Below are 19,332 nucleotides of genomic sequence, written 5' to 3'. Positions count from 1 at the left end.
TCACATTTGTCTTTTTAATAAAGACCTTTTTCAGAAGTAAAGATCGAGCCTCTTTCCTTTGAGATGTGTTCAGATCATGAGGGTTGCCCAAGAATCTCTTTCCTGTGGGGTGAATAACTGTTCTTTTAAAGCACTCTTGCAAACCTCAACTCCCTAAATCCCTAGTGTCTGCCATTTGTGGGAACTAACGGAATACAAGTGCTTTGTCCCTGTGGATGGATGCATTCTGGCGTGCAGGTCTTATTTGGAAGGACTTGAGTTTACACTCTGCAGAATGCACGGTATGATTAAGATGGAGTAAATGAGATAGAGCTTGGAAAGAGAGTTGCAATCCACATGGAAGATGTGAGAGAGTGACATCATGCCAGACTGAAAGATCATTTGTCGAGATGTATTTTATTATCACCCCTTTGTGGGATCTTTCTAAGAACATTTCTCAGAAAAATCACATGGAAAAGATTGGCTACCAAATACCAGCAGTTTTCAGGGACAGATTTTCATGAATATTTCTAGAAGACTATCAGTCTTGCTTACTGGTCCTCCACAATTATCTTTTCGTCTCTATCCACACCCCCCCAGCCCTTCCCTTTTCAAATTATAACATATTCCGGCATATTTCAATAGTACATGAATGAACTGCATTCCTGCAGTTGAGGAGTGAAACTTGTATGTAGAGTTTAGGGCCATAAGGCAGGAAAATGCTGCTGAGCCGTGAAACAGAAGCTGAACAAAGGCAATACTGCAGGGCCCTCAGTGTACTTGGCAGCATATGAAATGCACCTTAGAGCTTCAGGAATCCTGCATGGTACTTTCTAAGGGAGAGCCATTATACCTGAAAGCTAACACTTTTCAATGTGCCTCTATTCACGTGCATATTTCTATGCCAGGTCTTTCTAAAGGCCTTTCCTTTGAAATACAAAAAGATAAACATGTCTTTGAGATGGATGGGTGATCCTTTTGCCACTTTTGAAATCTTTCTCTAATTCATATTTGAAAATTTTAACCCTTAAATTAAGACTGACTTTTTTATTCACCTACCTAGCATTATGTGCATTGCTAGCACTAGGGAAAAGCATACCACAGTTATTATTAACATCTGAGTTGGTGCTCATATCCATAAAAGGAAATTAAAACTTCAGATAGGTGTATCATCTGCATGCATCTTCTATTGCATGGGTATTGTAATTCTTTCTACTTGACTGTTAAGGAGTAAATACAAGACCACCATGATCAAAGAAAAGCATGGATTTGTGAGGTATTCTCTAGGATGCCATCTATTGCTTTGTACTGAAGTAACTACAGTATTTAATATCTCAAGACCTAAGGCCCTCTAGCCCTGGACTTAGAGCACAAGGCCTGGACTTATTTGGTTCTAGCACTTAGTATCTCAGTGTTTTAGAACACCAAGCAAATGTGTATCCTTGTTTAAACATACCATTCTGGTTAGGTAAAATAAAAACAATAGCCTCTAACCTTACTTCCTCCTTGGCTGTTTTTTTATCATAAAATCAAATGAGATAAAAAGAAATAATTGATTCCTAGCAATATTTGCTGTTTAGAGCCCAAGTCTCTACCTGCCTTCTGTCAACGGAAAAAAGCCAAACTCTGTAAAATAATTTTAAAGAGATTTATTTTGAGCCAAATTTGAGGACCAGGACCCGGAGCCACTGCCGAGAGGCCTTCAGCTAGTGGACTCAGTGTGGTTAGGTTACAGTTTGGTTTTATACATTTCAGGGAGACGGGGGTTACAGGTAAAGTCATAAATCAGTAAGTGGGAGGCATAAATTGGTTTGGCCCAAAAAGGTGGGACATCTCCAAGTGGGGGGGGGGCCTTATAGGTTACATGTGGGTTTGAAGATTCTTTGGCTTGTAGTTGGTTAAAGACATGTAGCTTTGTCTATAGGGTTGGAATGTTTTAACATAAGGAGCTGTTATCAGTGATAACCACCAGACATAGATTTGTTGTGTAAATTGAGGACCTGCAGGTTTGTCTTGCATACCCTTAGATCTGTTAATGGGTTACAAAGGCTGCCTCCTAGAAGGGAGGGGCGCACAATAAGGCTTGTCTGACCTCCTTCCTCCTGGCAGGCAGTTTAGTTTTAGGATATTCCTTTGGCCACAAGGGAGTCCATTTAGTCAGCCGGTGGGGGGGGGGGTGAGCCTTAAAATTTTATTTTAGCTTATGCTTCCTATATTTTCAACCCTTGTGATGGAATTGTGTTCACTTGAAGAGGACTCTTCAGGGCCTCCCTTCTTTTCAGAGATATTTTAATATGATTATTATATCCCAGTAGACTATAAGCACTAGAATCACATAACTACTTTTTTCAAAAAATATCTTATTCAGCTACTAGTACCTTGCTCTGTAAGAGTTGGATGTCAGTAAATATTTGATCGACTAAAGAGTGAACATTAACCCACTTAACAAATGGCAAAAGAATTTCAGAGACACTAAGAATAAAAAGGGTTTTAACTTTTATAATTTAAAATAGGTTTGTCCTCCATCCCCTTTTAAAAATTAATCTCTACTCGTTCAGCTATATTGACCTCATGGATGGATACATTTGTAGCATGTGTAAATGTCAGGCTTTTGTTTTTATTTTTATTTTTTATTCTGGAGAAGAGAGGTGGTACAGTTTGGAACATCATAAGAAACTGTTGCATAACTCTCCTTATTCTTAAATCTATCCACCAAGGGCTAAAAACTAAAGGAATTTAAGCATTTCATCTCTCCTTTTTCCTCTTAGAGAGGGAAGAATAAAGCAAACCCTAAACACCCCATATCATTTTATTGTATGGAAAATCTATTACTTACTTTTGCTCTTCCTATTGTTGAATATTTGTTTTTCAATTTTCAGTATTTTAGCTACATTTTTATACATATCGATTATTGCACATATTTCTAGAAATAAAACTTTTGTGTCAAGGGCATACATCATTAAAAGTCATTTGAAATATGTTGCCATAAATTATTCCTGTTTATACTCTTACTAGCAAATTATGAGGGAGTCCATTTCCTCATATGCTCATTGGTACTTAAGAAGACTGTTAACAGAAAAAAACAAACTGTAAAATAATTTGAAGAGTTTATTCTGAGCCAATATGAGTGACCGTGGCCAGAGGAGACACAATCTCAGGAGATCCTGAGAAACTGTGCCCGAGGATACATTTCAGGGAGACAGAAATTGCAGGTAAAATCATAAATCAATACATGGACGGTATACATTGGTTCGGCTTGAAAAATTGGGATATCTTGAATAGGGGGCTCAGAAGACATCGGTGGAGATTAGAGATTAGAGATTCTTTAATTGGCAGTTGGTTGAGAAAGTTAGGCTTTGTCTGAAAATTTGTAGTCAATAGGAAGGAATATGGAAGTTAAAATAAGGGAGTCTATTATCTGCCATGTGATACCATGTCAGCAAAAAGGACCTATTTAATTAGATTTTGTGGATTGTAAGGCATGACTTAACCCTTCCCTTGCTTGGCCTTAGGTCTTGTTTACAATTTGGTGTTTTACTGCTGTTTTGTCAGTCTTATATCTCTAAGGTTAATGCTGGTCAATTGTGTCTAAACTCCAGAAGGGAGGGCGTATAACAAGACATGTCTGACCTCCCTTCCCATCATGGCCAGGAACTCAGTTTTAGGGTCTTTCTGGGATACTCTTACTCAAAAGGGAGTCCGTTTAGTTGGTGGGAGGATTAGAATTTTATTTTTAGTTTACAATATATCTGAGTGTAAAAAAGAAAAACAAAACAGCAAATTTGATAGATGTAAAATGACATTATTTTACCAATCTTTATCTCACAAATGTTTTCAAATGCTACTATCAAGGAAATGTTTTTCCTAAATACCTGTAGTGTAGACCTTCCCCATCCCTCCTTCTAATCACAAGACTTTAAAGAATGGGATTTTTTTTAGGTGGAATTTTAGCTTAGAAAATAAATTCTTTTTAAAATTTCACTTTTGGTTGAGTTTTACAGGTTTTCTCCTAGGTAGACATCGGTAATGCATAATACCAGTGACAAAAGTAGATCTCAAATGAGAAACTATCATGGATGGTAATTCAATGCCCTCTGCCTGTGCCAACCCCAGGACTGTCTTTATTGAATATAGGTGTTAAATGTGTGCATTAAAAGAGTGAGTACCATAGTTCTTAATGAGTAACTCATTAAGTGATGTTATCTGTGTCACCTTTTATGTGTCAGTAGGTGCCACAAATCACTATCTAAGCATAGTGATGAAATTATCTTTTGAAGCTTAAGAATGCTCATGCATATACATCATCAGAGTACCTCCTTATAAAGGCTTTTAGCTCATAACTCTGCTGGGGGCAATCAGAAGTTTGTCATTATCTTATTCATTTAGAGAGACTTACACACTCTGGGATTCTGAGCTCATTTGTGGCACTCACCCTTTACGAGAGGTGTGTATTTTCTGTGGTGTTGGAAAGGTACTACTTCTGAGCAAATAGATTTGATTCAGTTGGGGTTGCTTCTTAGCTGGTACCAACCAAGTATATCATGTCTCTGAAAGAGTTCAAAGGTTTGCTCAATATTCAGGAAAGTTTTACATAAGTAGATTTTCTGAATCAGAATGAATTATTTGTGTTGGCCTCTATTAGACTGTCTCTATTTCATCTTGCTAGACACAGCTGATGAGATTATATTTTTAAAAGTCCAGTTCTGTGCAAAAGTAGGAAGCTTGCAAGCTGTACCATGGCCCCTCCAACCTCCTCAGTCAGGACTCCTTTTTCCCCCAACACTGTTTCTTCCTTGAGGGATTCCTTTGTCACTCTGCACACTTATCTTTTGTTTTGAGAAGGGTTCCTCTTCTTCCCACCTATTGGTTATGAGTCTTTATTAGGAAGTTAATTGATAATAAGCTAAAAGGTAATGAATGGATTCACTCAGTTTTATATCCTGGATTCCAAAGAAATGATCTCAGAACTATTCTAATTCTCTATGAGAATCTTTAAAATTTGTTTTCTCTGTTCTATGACTAATATATTTTCAGTCAATATGATAGACCTTACAAATTTGAGGAACACGAGGTCCGATGACAGAGCGTTCTGCCTCCTGTAGCATTTGTACTGTAATATGGAGCCCTTGAAGACTAAAAAGACAATAATCTGAAGTCGATTATCTTTGTGCAATATCATTGGTTAGTTGTTCAGAGCTCTCTGCCCCCTGGCCTTTCAAGGTATCTTCAGCTTTCCCTTCCTAGGGCCTACCCCTGGCCTGGCTCATAGTCACCCTTCAACAATAGTTTTTTTTGAATAAATGAATTTTAGGGTTTCCCCTCTTTAAAGCCAGTGATGAAGGTGTAATGAGTAATGAACCAGTATCATCAAAGTGAGCATCTGTTGTAAATCCTTCAGATTATTAGTATAAAGATGTGAATGAATGCAGAGCTGAACAGAGTTGCTGTTAAAGGAGCTAATGCTTGTCTGCCTCCTCGACAGTAAGGATCATCATTTATGGCTTTCTTCTTAGCGCACAGTATTCAGGAAGGCTCGGTGTGCATGTGATTGCACTAGCGCCTATGCCAAGAAAGCACGAGAGAGTTTGTTTGTTCGATTTATAGAGTTCCTTTCCACAGGAGATGATAGAAGACCAGCCAGGGTAAAGTGGAGTGTAAACCTGAGATGTGTTGGCAATTCAAATGTGGCACCTTCTGTATAAAGCCATCCAGCGGTTATGCTATTAAATGTGCATGTAGCATCACCTCATTGAACACTTCCCAAGTAAGACTTATGGCCTGGAGAGTGACTGTGTCACATTACACAGCCCTGGAGAGAATGGGAGGTTCCTGCCCTGGTACATGCAGTAATTTAAAAATTACTCTACATGTCTTGGAAGACGTCACGATAAATTCTCGTGATAACCCTTCTGATAACTGTGAAATTCCTTTGTCTTACCCTTGTAGAAGAAACAGTGAGATATATAACCATGTAAAGAGCAGAAAGGCCTCAGATGTGTGACATAGAAGTCCAAAAGGTGAGTGTAGAAGGGTTATACTGTTTTATCACAGGGAGAAGAACTATAAACAATAGAAAGATTTAAGACCTTTTATTGGCATTATTAAAGAAATAATCATGGGATAAATGGAAAGTCTCAATCCCATTTGGGATAAATGGGAAGTCTCAGTCTAAGCATGGAAAATGGGGAAAGGATGAGAGAGTCATTTTCCCAGTAATAGCTAGATAAGTTAACTTTTTGGCATGGTATAAATTTAGGTATAATGTCTGCTGGAAATTAAGGCATGATTTTCTTGTCAAAGTTTTAGCCCATGCTACAATCTTAAATTGTTATAGAAGGCTGTAAAATAAGGAGGAAAAGTACCTTTTCACATCCATAACAACTGTTCCTTGTAGATCATTTCTGGGTATACGTGTGCACATATATATGCTTATCATTTTAGAAAGTACTGTTCAATGTATTTTGCAGCATTCTGTTTTCATACTTGTTGGATCTCTTTTCGTATCAATACAAGCAGATCTCTTTTATTCCTAAAGGGGTCAGAATAAACTTTTTCAAGTAGAGAGAACTCTGTGATAAAGCTTAAATTGTCTGACAGAAATAGCTAGAGAAATTAAAAGGAAATAAAATCACAGCTAACTTCAGGACAGAATATGAAGGGTAGTTAGATACTTCAGAGAAATACAGTGCTTTAGAGACTCATTAGAAAAACCACTCCTAAAAATAAAAAATTCCACATAGTGATCCTATGGCACTGCAGTTCTTTACTAATTATACATTTATTTATGTGATTTTAAAATTTATGCCTATCTCTCCCATTATACCATAAGTTCCATAAAAGTAGGGATCTTCATAATATTCTAAGTTCCAGGCCTCATGTTTGGCACAGATCTTTAGTGTTATAGAATGAAGAAATGAACAAATAAAAGGAAACTTAGAATGACACAAGAGTGTAGTTGTTTTGGTGCAGTTGTTTATTAAATTGCCCAGCTGAAGAAACTGAGGCATGAGCTAATGTAACTAAGGTTATCGTTGCGTAGTGGCAAGGCTGTCAATGCATCTAGGATTCCTAATCTAATTAGCAAACTAAATCAAGAAAAAAACCCTGAGACTCTAATTAGTGAAGTTTCTAAAGCTCCTGGAATAAAACTAGAAATGCCAGAAGCAGCTCTGAATAGCTCTGTTTCTTTATATGAGAAATAGTAAAGATAGAATGAAAGGATAATTACAAAAGCAGTTTATTAATTTTGCCCAGGTACCCAGGAGACAATGGGGTTTTCATGAAATGTGGCTTCTCAGAGATGGCAAGATTTGATGCTAGAGTTAAACATGGCTTTAAAATTTTTTAATTCTTCCTGTTCTTTTTCAGAAAAGGGGAAAGACAAAAGGGAATAGAGATTTCTGACAAGTGGAAGTGAGGCATTACTATAAAGGAGAAGGATACCCCTAGTGTGTCATTGCATTTGACTTTGTTCAAGTTATTCATGAGGTGTACGAAAAGCAAACATCTCAGGGCTAAGAAAAGGTCTATGCTTGATTAGTTTGACCCCATATATCATAAGCATAGAATAGCTTAACACATTGACTGCCACACTAGGAAAATTAAAAAAACAAAAGTTTTCCTGGGACCGCGGTGTTTTATTAAAACAAAACGATCCTAATTTGTTATTTTTTATTGTTTTCTGTGTATGAGTTATATACAACACAATCCACATTTTTAGAATTAAATTGTCAGTATTAATTGTAACACTAAGAACATCAACTAGTAAGATTTTCACAAACCATCCGCAGGGTTTTGTTTCACATGGCCGTGGCTCAAAACTAGCCTGAATTAAATACAACTCACATGGCAGTCAGTGCATTAAATTAGAGGTGCATTTTCCTCTTGGTTAATAAAAGTCTAGAGGCAGGCAGGCTAGGGTTGGCATGGTGGCTTTATTATCATGAGAGCCCCAAGTTCCTGTTGTTTCATTCCAGCACTCTAACACAGGCTTTCCTCTTTAAAGTCAGTTTCCCAAGATGGCTGCTGGAGCTCTGGCCATCACATCTGCATTGCAGACCGGATAAAAGAGTGCAAGGCAAGAGGGCTGAAAAGATTCCCTGCCAGCTGAGTTCAGCTCCCTTTTAGCAGCCTACCTGCAATTCCCACATAACACTTCTGGTTACAGCTCAGCCTAATTGTAAGCAAGCTTGGAATTTTAGCTTGAGTGACTATATATCTAGCTTAAAACAAGGGTCATCTAAGAAGGAAAGAGTGATATTGGAATAAGCCAATGATAGTCTTGTTTCCACAGGGAATCTTCATTTGTCTTGAGTGACTGTGGAATGTCACAGGATTTTTGATTCATTAGAAACTGCTAACTTAGTCATTTATTATTGGTTACTAGTGATACAGATTCAAAAAATAGGGCTGAGAGAAATTAAGATGCACTTATACACAAATGGTTATTAGCAGAAATTTAGGAGTACTCAGGATACTAGCCTTTTGAGTTTTCACTTACACAAAACAAATGGCAGTGCTGAATGTTAGAAATGCAGACATGCAGTTTTGAATCCTTAGTGATTGTTCTTTGGGTTCCTTCATAGTTGTGTAGATAAGTTAATGGGGATCCAGGCTCTTCAGATTACCTAGGGAGCCAAGGGCTGTTGGCACAAGTGGTTTTGTGATTAAGAACCTTTGCCTTCCACCAGGAGAAACCAGGCTCTATGCCAAGTACAGGCTTACATTGTCCCATTGATACAGCCATCCTGAAAGATAAAGTCCTCGTTTTAGGTGCTAGAAAGTAAGACTCAGTTTAAATAACCCAAACTATTTCTCGGTGTACCTTTTAGAAATAGAATATTGGATCTGATATTCCGTGAATCTGAACCAGTGTTGGCAGTTCACAAGCTATTTAAATATTAGCTTTGATTTTCCTGTCTTAGTGAGAGAGAAGAGGTGGTAGGAGGGAAAGAAGGGGATGCAAGGAGAGAGCCCAGGGAAGTGGAATGAAGGCCATGGGCTTAAGAAGTTCCAGTAATAAAAGATTCTTTAGCCAATTTCTCTATTCAAGGGCCACTTTTCTCACTGAGAATTTCAAATTCCTTTCCACTGTTGTTCTGCTCACCTATAACAGACTTCAAAATGTATAGGAACATTTCTTCTTTCGTGTGTACAAAAAAAAAAAAAAAAGAAAGGAAAAAAAATATACAGAAACATAAGTAAGGCAAAACCCAAACCAGCCATTAAGCTTTCTGATAGAAGGTTTTTCGGAAAAATGCTGAAACAACTAGATAAACTAAATTTGGACTATTAGTGATTTTTTTAAAAATAGTTCTATAGCTATTAAAATCATGGTAAAAAAAATGCAGTTACATTGCAAAGTCAGTCTCTTTATTCTGTGTAATTCTATAAAAAGACAGGATGGTTGACAAAGGCCTGAACTCTTTTGAACACCTGATGCCACTGAATAAATGACTATTTCAGAGCTTCTGTGCCTGGAATTGTATCTGCGCTGCAGTTAATGCAGCAGTAAATTGGGTCCCCAAATACTTAGCTCTCACCTTTGGGGAGACATATATACCTTCATCTAGCTGATTATGTGTTATTACAAAGAGTACAAATAAGACTGTTTTGAATCCAGCTGTTCAACAATAGAAATGCTCTCATTGGCATTGGTGTTTGTACACCCTGGCCTAGACCTTTATTTGAATTGGCTGGCCACTTCGAGTGACACTTGTGTGGGGGTGGGTTTAGGAAGGAGAGACTCAGAAAGTGGTTAGCGGTAATTGCAGATCAGCTGAGAAAGAGGAGAGCCACACCTTCAGCCAGTCTGCTTACTTCCACAATCAGACTCGTTCCTTCCCCTGCTCACTCTGCACTAGACACCTGTGGAGTTGCCACAGTCCTTGAATGGACAGTGAGTAGTAGTGTTATTCTCCTCTGGGAAATAGTGTCAAGCCACCAGAATTTAAATTGTACCTCAGCTCTGGTGTGTTACCTAGTCATTCCCTGATCTTCGTATGAGGCATTCTGTAAAAGATCTAACAAGAGCTAGTAAAATTTTTCTCATGACCTCTTTGATTTGTTCTTTTCTTGTATGCTACGGGTATGATCATATTAGTTATAATAGAACAGAAATGCAATTCAGAATCTGAAAAGATATTGTAAGAATACTGTGTGCGTGTTTTCTTTTGATCTAATTTAGAACTTGAAAACAAGATACTTTTCAAATCTAGCAATAATGTATATCTGTGCGTGTGCATCTTAATATATACTTTTAAAAGGGAGCCTTCCTGAAAATGGAAAATGGCAGCGTATCACACATTCAAAAACTTGGGCCACAGCCAGCCCAGAGAAACTTGGGAGTGATGCCCACTCTTGTGGGTTCCTATTTCCTTCCTACATGTCTGAAAACTTTGTTCTTGGGTATGAGAATACCAGATGGGTAAATCCCCACCCCTCAACACCCCAAATTAGAAGTTGAAAGGAGATTGGAAAGACATATTGGGATACTTGCTAAAGTCAACCACACTGCTTTGTGCGTGATTTTGCGCTGTTACTGCAACTCTCCATAGCGGGTACAATAAATTGGCTCAGTAAACACCCATTCCAAATTCCTTTCTTTTCTTTCTTTACTCTAGAAGTGAAACAAAAATAATTTCCTACTCTTCTTTGCAGTCAGGGTTGTTCATGATATAAAATTCTGGCCAGAGAGATGGAAGTGGAAATCTCTTTACCTTCCAGAATCTTCTTCCTTCCTTAGGGCATGGGCATAATAACTCAAGGTGCAGCAGCTATTCTGAGACCATGAGTACAAAAGGCAACTGCTGAGGGTGGAAAGGGAAGACAGAAGAGGGCCTAGTTATTTGTTGATATACTTGGCAGCTATATTAGCCCTGGGTTTCCAACATCCAGACTTCCTATTACATGAGAAAAATAAACCCCTATTTGTTTAAGCTACTGTTTGTAGCTTCAACTATTGCTATACTGTTAATTGGAATTGAACACTATCTTAAGTGATAACCATTTTCTTTTTTTGTGGCATTGCAGGCCAGAGCATTTATCAATTTGTAGGAGACATAATAAATATAGAATTTCATCTTATCCTTCTTATAACATTATTTCATTTACTTTAGACTTGTTTCTGCCCCATCCTGTTTTAAATAAGAGCAAAAGTTGAAGTGCAGTTCAGAATTGCTCGTGTCACTCTAACATTATTTCTGTAAGTTTTGTGTGTCGGGTATTTTGCTGAGTGCTCTAAATATGATGACAAATAGGACAAGATACTTGCCCTTGAGGAGCCTACGGACTAGTTGGGGAGAACACACAGAAACGCATATTGTTGGTAACAATATGGTAAGTGCTTGATGAAAGTCTGTTTTTTCTGAGAACACGCAGAAAGACCATAAACGACTTAGCTTTTAATATATAATGAATCACCCCAAACTTAGTGGCTTAAAACAACCACCATTTATTCACCTCCTGATTCTACAGGTCACCAATTTGGGCCGTTATCAGCTGGACATGTCTAGTCCCAGCTGGGCTTACTCCTGCTGAGCTGGCTGAGGTTTGGCTGGTCTAGGATGTCCTCATCTGGGTTCATGCGATCTCTCTTACTCCCACAGGCCAGCTCGGGGTCACCGATGTGGCATCTGGGCAGGGTTCCAAGGAAGAGGCCTAGGTTTGGAACTGGTACATCATTACTGCTGTCACTTTCTATGGCCAGAACAAGTCACAAACACAGCCCAGATTGAAGAGGTAGGGGAGTAAGCAAAGTAGCAGCATGTATAACCTATTACCATCTCAAGACAACACAAATAACAAAAACAACCTGTCTGAAAATTACTGTACTTCTACCTGTCAGTGCTCAAGGAGAGTAGGAACATTGTACTATTGCTAGGCAATGGGTAAAGACAGAGTTCTTCAGGAAGTTTCAGTCCACTAGTGATTTGCCAACAATATGGGATGGATCACCTTTTTGGAGCACCTTTGAAAGATGATGGCTATATTTAATTATGGAAAGTGGTTATTTGTCATCATTCTTAAAAAACACTAATTATTTTTCATTTTGAATGGCAAGCTAAATAATATAATTCTTTTACTGTCTAGAAACCCAGTAGTTTCCAAACTTAGTGTATATTCAGAATCACCCAAGATGTTTGTTACAAATGAAACTTCCTAGCTCCATCCCTGGAGATTTTATGTTGTGGACCAGGACTCTACAGTCTAATATGCTCTGTAAGAGACTCTGAAGCAAGTAATCCACAGGCCATTAAACCCACGGGCTCACAAAACTATAGGGCAAGAATTGGGGCCACTTCCTATAAACCTGGATCTGGTCAGGCAGTCCCCAAGGGAACTTCTGAAACCATTCATCCCCTTCTCCTTTTCCCCCCACTCTTTACAATAGTCAGTCTGCCTTATCCTCACAACATGGACAGTTAACTCTTCATAGTGCTAAATATTTTTTTTTTTTTTGAGACAGGGTCTCACTTTGTTGCCCAGGCTAGAGTGAGTGCCGTGGCATCAGCCTAGCTCACAGCAACCTCAAACTCCTGGGCTCAGGTGATCCTACTGCCTCAGCCTCCCAAGTAGCTGGGACTACGGGCATGCGCCACCATGCCCGGCTAGTTTTTTCTGTATATATTAGTTGGCCAATTAATTTCTTTCTATTTATACTAGAGACGGGGTCTCGCTCTTGCTCAGGCTGGTTTCGAACTCCTGACCTTGAGCAATCCGCCCGCCTCGGCCTCCTAGAGAGCTAGGATTACAGGCGTGAGCCACCGCGCCCGGCGCATAGTGCTAAATATTGGCATTCTGGCAGCAGGAGGGAGGATCCCACAATGCAACAGTATGGGCAATCCAGTTACTGAGGGCCAGTGGGGAAGGAGGGCTTGATTTAGGTCCATCTCTCTGTAACTCTTTAATTTCCTCTCTTTTGCTCCCTCTTTTGTTTACTTCCTGTTCTGCAGTTCATAATCAGATTGTTTATACTTTCCTAAGAATACCTACTCAATCATTGGAGATTTTTTTTAAGGCTTTTCCTGTGCGGCTACATGGTTTTCACTATTCAGTAAAAAACTATGTGAAAGTCATTGTATCAGTAACATCTAAGTATGCAATAATGTCATTTAAAAATTAGTGCACCATTAGAACACCACAATACTCGTTACTGCACTCAGAACAGGATATTTGCATAGTCTCAAAGGCTCTCCCACAAGATATCAATTACAAAAGGGAAAAATAGTGGCTTTGTTGTGGAGCAACCCCACAGACACCACCTTGGTCAAGTGATCAAAGTCTACATCAGTAGAAAGATCTACACCAGGTTGTAGTCGTTGAAATCACGCATGGAGAAAGGCATATTGCTTCTGTGGTATTCTTCTCAGTAATGTGTGAACTCACTCTAACCACACGAAAACATCAACAAAGCCCAAATGGCAAGTCATTCTACAAAGTACCCGACCAGTACTCTTCACAAGTGCCAGGTTGTAAAAGACAAGGAAAGACTGAGGAATTGAAACAGATTAGAGGATACTAAAGAGCCATGGCAACTAAATGCAACGTGGATTGGATCCTGAAGCAGAAAAAGAACAATAATGGAAAAACTGGAAAAATTTAAATAAAGTCTATAGTTGAGTTGCTACTAGTTACTACTATTGTAACATTGTTAATGTATTACTTTGATGTTGCCATAAGGGGAACCAAGATGATATATGGGAACCTGCTTCTATTTTTTTGCCCCTTTTCTTTAAGTCTAAAATTATTTCACAAAAAGAAGTTGAAAAATTACATTTGTTTAGTAATGTGTACATACTGCAATAGTTTAGTTTAGTTTAAGAATGTATAAAATCTTGACTCAGCCCACCTCTTCAGCATGCATCCCACCAAAGACACTTTTATGTTCTAGCCTAACTAATTCATTTGTTGTTGTTAATTAACACCTCTGGGGTGCAGGGAGGAGTAATACAATACAATACAATTTGTAAAAATGTAAACATTTTTACATTTATGTAAACATTTATGTAAAAATGTTTACATTTTTACAAATGTTTAAATGCAATGTAACAACTAGCTGCTGACCCACACCTCATTTTAAGACCCATCGCAGTGCAGCGAAGCCCCTTGTCTTCTCTTCGTTTATGGCGTTCTGCCCTTCTTGTCCTCGCCTACCACTACCTCACAGCTGCTGCCAGTTGGAGATGATGAGTGGAGTTTGGTATTTACTGCTCTTGTTCATTATTTTGTACCTTTCAAAACTTAAATTTCATCCTACCACATCAGATCTACAACTTGCTGTTTTTGCTCTTCATGTATATTTAATTCATTCTTTTTCTCTACTGTATGCATTTTCACTGTATGAATACCCGGTATTTATCCATTCTCCCGCTGGCAAACATATTGAGGCAGTTTGTTGTTGTTGTTGTTGTTGTTGTTCTTGTTTTTTGTTGGTGGTGTTCACTTTGAGAAGTATTTTCTCAGGCAAGAGGAGATCTCTACTCTTTTCTGAACTCTAGTAAAACACTATCTGTATGATTTTTAACTTGGCATTTGTGACCTTGCATTATAATTATTGTTCTTTTCTCCCGTTATCAGATGAAAACTTCTTGAGGGTCTAATTCCCCGAGGTGGACGTTATTGGTGTAATAAGCATTTAATTTTGTCAAATGAATAAGTAAATCCTTAGATGAATTAAACACTGTCTACGTACAGATCTTGGGCATATTGTGTTTATTCCCATCATTGCTATATGGTATTGCCTCCTAGGGACTTTCTTTGTTAGAAAGATTTATGCGATATGGAAAACTGGTCACTGAGGTGGAAGTATAGAGCATAAATAATGCCTCAAGCTTTAATTTTAGAATTATGTGCTAAGTTTGCAGGCAGTGCAGGTACAGGTTTTTGTGTTTAACATCCTAGGGGAATGTTGACAAAATCAGTAATAATTTTATCCGCATTTGGCATTACAAAGCAGAAAGGAGCTGACTATATTATGATAGAACTCTTGTTTTTGTGTGTATTCTTATTAGAAAACTGAATATTTACTTTTGATCATTTAGAATTTGTATCCAGAATGGAATTACCCAAATGAGTTGTTTTCCTCCAAAATCATTTTATTTGGATGTTGATCTTAATCTGTAAAAACATTTAACAGATTTTACAGCTCTCTTGCCTATCTTATTTGATTTCTACAACAGCTTTGGCAGAGATAAGCAGGGCTAATATTATCATCCATATTTTACAGGTTAAGAACACCAGAAAGGAAGCTGGGAAAGGTTGGGAGACCTGTTCAAGGTCACATAACAGAAACCACATCATTCAACTTAGTCCTGTCTATGTCCAGATATTACAGTTTAAATGCTTAAAATAAGGGAAAGTATTAATTAAGATGTTATTGCTTCGCCAGCATTTTAATAGATAATTCAGTAACATAATGCCCACTTGACAGTTCATCAGAGTAATTTGGGTGTTTCTCATCATTGTTAGTGATAGATTAGTAACTGCCATTTTGCTGCCCTCTCTGTTAGAAAGATTTCAAAGAAAAGCTTAAGCCAAACATTGTAGTAGAGCATGTTGTGACTTGTATTTTAAAGGAAAGAAAATCTTATAAGTGAAACAGATAAAAAGATGTGACATAACCTAAACTATCTGAGAAGACAAATGGCTTTTTGATAGCTCGAGACCTACAGATAAATTAAAACCTCTCGGCGTATAGACTAGTGCAGTTGATCACTCAAATTGCAGTTTTAAATAATACAGAAGAAGTACACTTAGAATATTGTCTTCATGTCAGAAATGCACCTTTGTGCTTGAAAATGATAAAAAATTGCAATCGATCTTTACAACTGTTCTGTTCATCTTTATTGATCAGGTGCAAGAAAGATAAATCGTAGCCCAAATAAGATTATAGTAAATGTTAGCATCATAGGGGACTGTAGGTTGATAGAAAGCCATTCATCATCTCAAATGGTGACCTGTCCGTGGCTCCAGCCACCCTGAGTCTGCTGTCTAATCACATACCTATTGATTTTATCTACATCCAAGAAACCTGGATGTGACTGTCATTGGACAACCCAGATTGTTAAATGCAAAGGGGTCACTAGTGTGAAGGAGATTTCATTTTCATTTTTTCACAGACCAACAATGATTTATTAAAAAGTAAACTACCCCAAGCCTTGCATGTGAAACCTGAGTGATTGGGGAATGAAAGGTACACAGTAGGCCACTGTATTGTGTTGTGTTTTTTTGTACTGGAGTGTATTTTGCAGGATATTTCATTGAGTCTGAGAGCTCATGGGGTCATTGAGGCCACCCCCTGCAGTGAGACTGGTTTCAAAATAGCTAGTTAGAATGGATAATTTTAAATTTTGCTGCCCCAGGAAAGGCATTATTTTGCCATTACACCTTGGTTTATGTAGTTTATATGTTCATTCATGTAATAGTGGGAACATTTTTTTTTTGTATTTCAATTACCTAAATCTGTCCTCTTGTCCCTACTGATTAGTTGTAAATGTTGATGCTCTTGTGGTTATGTGGAAGTGATAGAACAGATTCTACTCCATACAGAATTCATCTTGAGGACAAACATATTATGTGGAAAGAAATAATCCTGTAATAATCCCAATTGGAACACTGATGGAATAATAGGCAAATGTGAATGTGTATGAATTTCATTTTTTGATTTCAGGCATTCTTTGATCTTGCAGTGGTCGATTCCAAATAAAGTCGATCTAAATGATTTTTCAAAAATGATATGAATTTCCTCATAAGAATCAAATAATGATGAATTATAGCTATGAAAGTTTACTCCGTAATTATAATCTGTATGCCAACAACTCTGCTGTCATTTAAATGAGTAGCTTTACATGTATTTTTATAAGTATCCATGCCAATTGTGCAAGAAATCCTTCTGCTACTTGAGTGGCTGAAACAAGGTTTTATGTAATTTTTTTTTGAAATTGTAAGTCTTCCACACATTTTGTCTTCTTGCATATTGAAAACTTTGCATTCAATCTTTGTTCACAGAGCTCGGAGTTCTACAAAGTCACCACTGAGCAATATCAGAAAGCTGCTGAGGAGGTGGAAGCAAAGTTCAAGTAAGTTTTTAATAGTATTGTCATTATTTACTATTCTTAAGAAGATGAAAGCACAATTTTATTGCTTTTTGAACAGCAGGTAGTTTGTTATGTTGCATTCTGGAATACCTGAAAGTGTTTTGGGGTGGTTTAGGTGGGGAAATGTTATCTTCTATACTGGAATTCAGATACAACAAAAGGGCATTTCATGAAAAAGCTGTTGGCAACCCAATCTATTTTATGAACTAAAGGGAAATTGAAAGCAGTGGTAATAGAATTTTCATTTGGAATAATATGTAAGATAGAATGCCCTTGATTATGAAGGTGATATTAAATTGCTACCTCTATTAATGCAAACATAGAAACCATTCACTTTTGTATAATAGAATGATGGGCATGTCCAAATTTGGGTATCCGCCTTTCTCATGGTTAGGCTGTTTTCATTTCTTCACATGTACCTTGAAAGCATTTAAATCATATACTTTACCTGGCCCTTGATTATGAAGGTGATGTTAAATTGCTACCTCTATTAATCCTTAGAATGTTTAAATGAATGTTCTGTAATTGATGGATCAAAGTGTCCGTGACCCATAGCCTTGTACTTTCCCTTTGCTGCCACTTCTCACATTAGGTAAGAAGACATCATTCAGAATTTTTCTGAGTACATAAACAGTTCTATTGTGTAACCCCTGTTAGTAGCACGTGTGCAAATTAGTGAAGCAAAAAGGTGTTGTGAAGGCTTTAGTTGAAAGATTGCATTGGGCTCTGACCTCCTTCCTTGTGTGTGTTTATAAGCATTTGATAAAATGATTAAACCCTAAGGTGGTGTTATTACTTTCTGCTACAGTACAATTTGAGTGGTAATGGATATTAGTGTTATTTTAATGTTGATTAAAATCAGACTTTTATTTAAAAATATAGTTTGAGCTTTATTTAAACAGCAAAAAACCTTCCATGTTTCTCAGTGAATTATCTCTTTAGGGGCAGCAGAGAGAAACTCTCTGAGAATGGGCCACAAATCTCACTTTTAAAGGTTAATGTTAGGTCTTAAGGATTAGAACTGGGTGTAGTTTTTATTTTAAAAGTTACTCTACATACACATTTTTAAGTTACATATTAGTTTTTCTCCCTAATGATAAAAATATTTGTTTTGTAAACCTTTTTGTCTCTCTACTATGAGAAACATTTTTTTTTTTTTTTTTTGAGGCAGGATCTCACTCTGTCACCGTGGCTGGCTAGAGTTTAATGGTATCATTATAGCTCACTGTAACCTCAAACTCCTGGGCTCAAGTGACCCTCCTGCCTTAGCCTCCCAAGTAGCTGAGACTACAGGCATGCACCACTACGCCTTGCTAGTTTTTCTATTTTTTGTAGAGACAGGGGTCTTGCTCTTGATCAGGCTGGTTTCGAACTGCTGACCTGAAGCAATCCTCCTGCCTCAGCTTTCCAGTGTACCAAGATTATAGGCATGAGCCACTGTGACTCACCCTATGGGAAACTTTGATGTGGCTATCTGGATATTTCTTCATTATAAAATAATAGCTATAAAAATAACTGAAATTTAATATGCATCAGAGATCAATTCTTACTAGAGTAAAGAAGGTGATTTTTTTGGTTGAAGCTTAAAGAAGAGTATTGAATAGATAGGATGGAAATATATCCAGGAGGAAAGTCTTGTTCTGTTGGTGGTGGGTGACAAGCGATTGGCTTGACTCAGAGCCACTAGAGCAAGACAAAACTGGAAAGGTTGTTTTAAGGTCATTCTGGGCTAAGAAGTTTGGTCTTCCTTTAGCCAGAAGTCACTGGAGGGAGGTGTTTGACCAGGTGAATGCCCTGATTTCTGTGCTTCTGCAGGAAGCGTAATGTGACAGTGGATGTGAGGTTTCGTTGGAGGCTTGAGACACAAGCACCAAAAGTATCAGATTCTGGAGTTCTCTACAAGTAAAAGAGAAAAAAGAGATTGGTGCAAAAAAATTGTTGAAAGATCATACATGAATTAGTGGTTGATTGGTGTATCAGTTTGCCAGGACTGCAAAGTATCACAGACTGTGTAGCTTAAATAATAAAAATTTGTTTTCTCACAGCTCTGTATGCTGGAAGTCTGAGATCAAGGTGTTGCCAGGGTTGGTTCCTTGTGAGGCCTCCCTCCTTGGCTTGTAGATGGCTGCCACCTTCTCCCTGTTCTTCACATGGTCTTTCCTCTGTGCATGTCCAAATCTCCTTTTCTTATAAGGTTATTAGTCATATTGGACTAAAATCTACCATTGTGGCCTTTTTTTAACCTAATTACTTCGAT

General features: G+C 37.8%; 1 protein-coding gene across 2 annotated transcripts in view; it reads left to right on the top strand.

Annotated features, from left to right (window-relative positions):
- Window positions 1-19,332, top strand: part of CHCHD3 (coiled-coil-helix-coiled-coil-helix domain containing 3) — a 279,301-nt gene that overhangs the window by 206,688 nt on the left and 53,281 nt on the right. For both annotated transcript variants that reach the window (XM_012739744.3, XM_012739742.3), the window contains exon 6: window positions 16,987-17,057. In XM_012739744.3, coding sequence (XP_012595198.2) covers window positions 16,987-17,057 — 71 coding nt within the window. The remainder of the gene's footprint in view (window positions 1-16,986; window positions 17,058-19,332) is intronic.

This window comes from Microcebus murinus, chromosome 9 (genome assembly GCF_040939455.1).
Source record: "Microcebus murinus isolate Inina chromosome 9, M.murinus_Inina_mat1.0, whole genome shotgun sequence".
NCBI lineage: Eukaryota > Metazoa > Chordata > Mammalia > Primates > Cheirogaleidae > Microcebus > Microcebus murinus.
The sequence above is the reverse complement of the archived record's forward strand: the minus strand, read 5'-3'. Positions and strand labels throughout refer to the sequence as shown.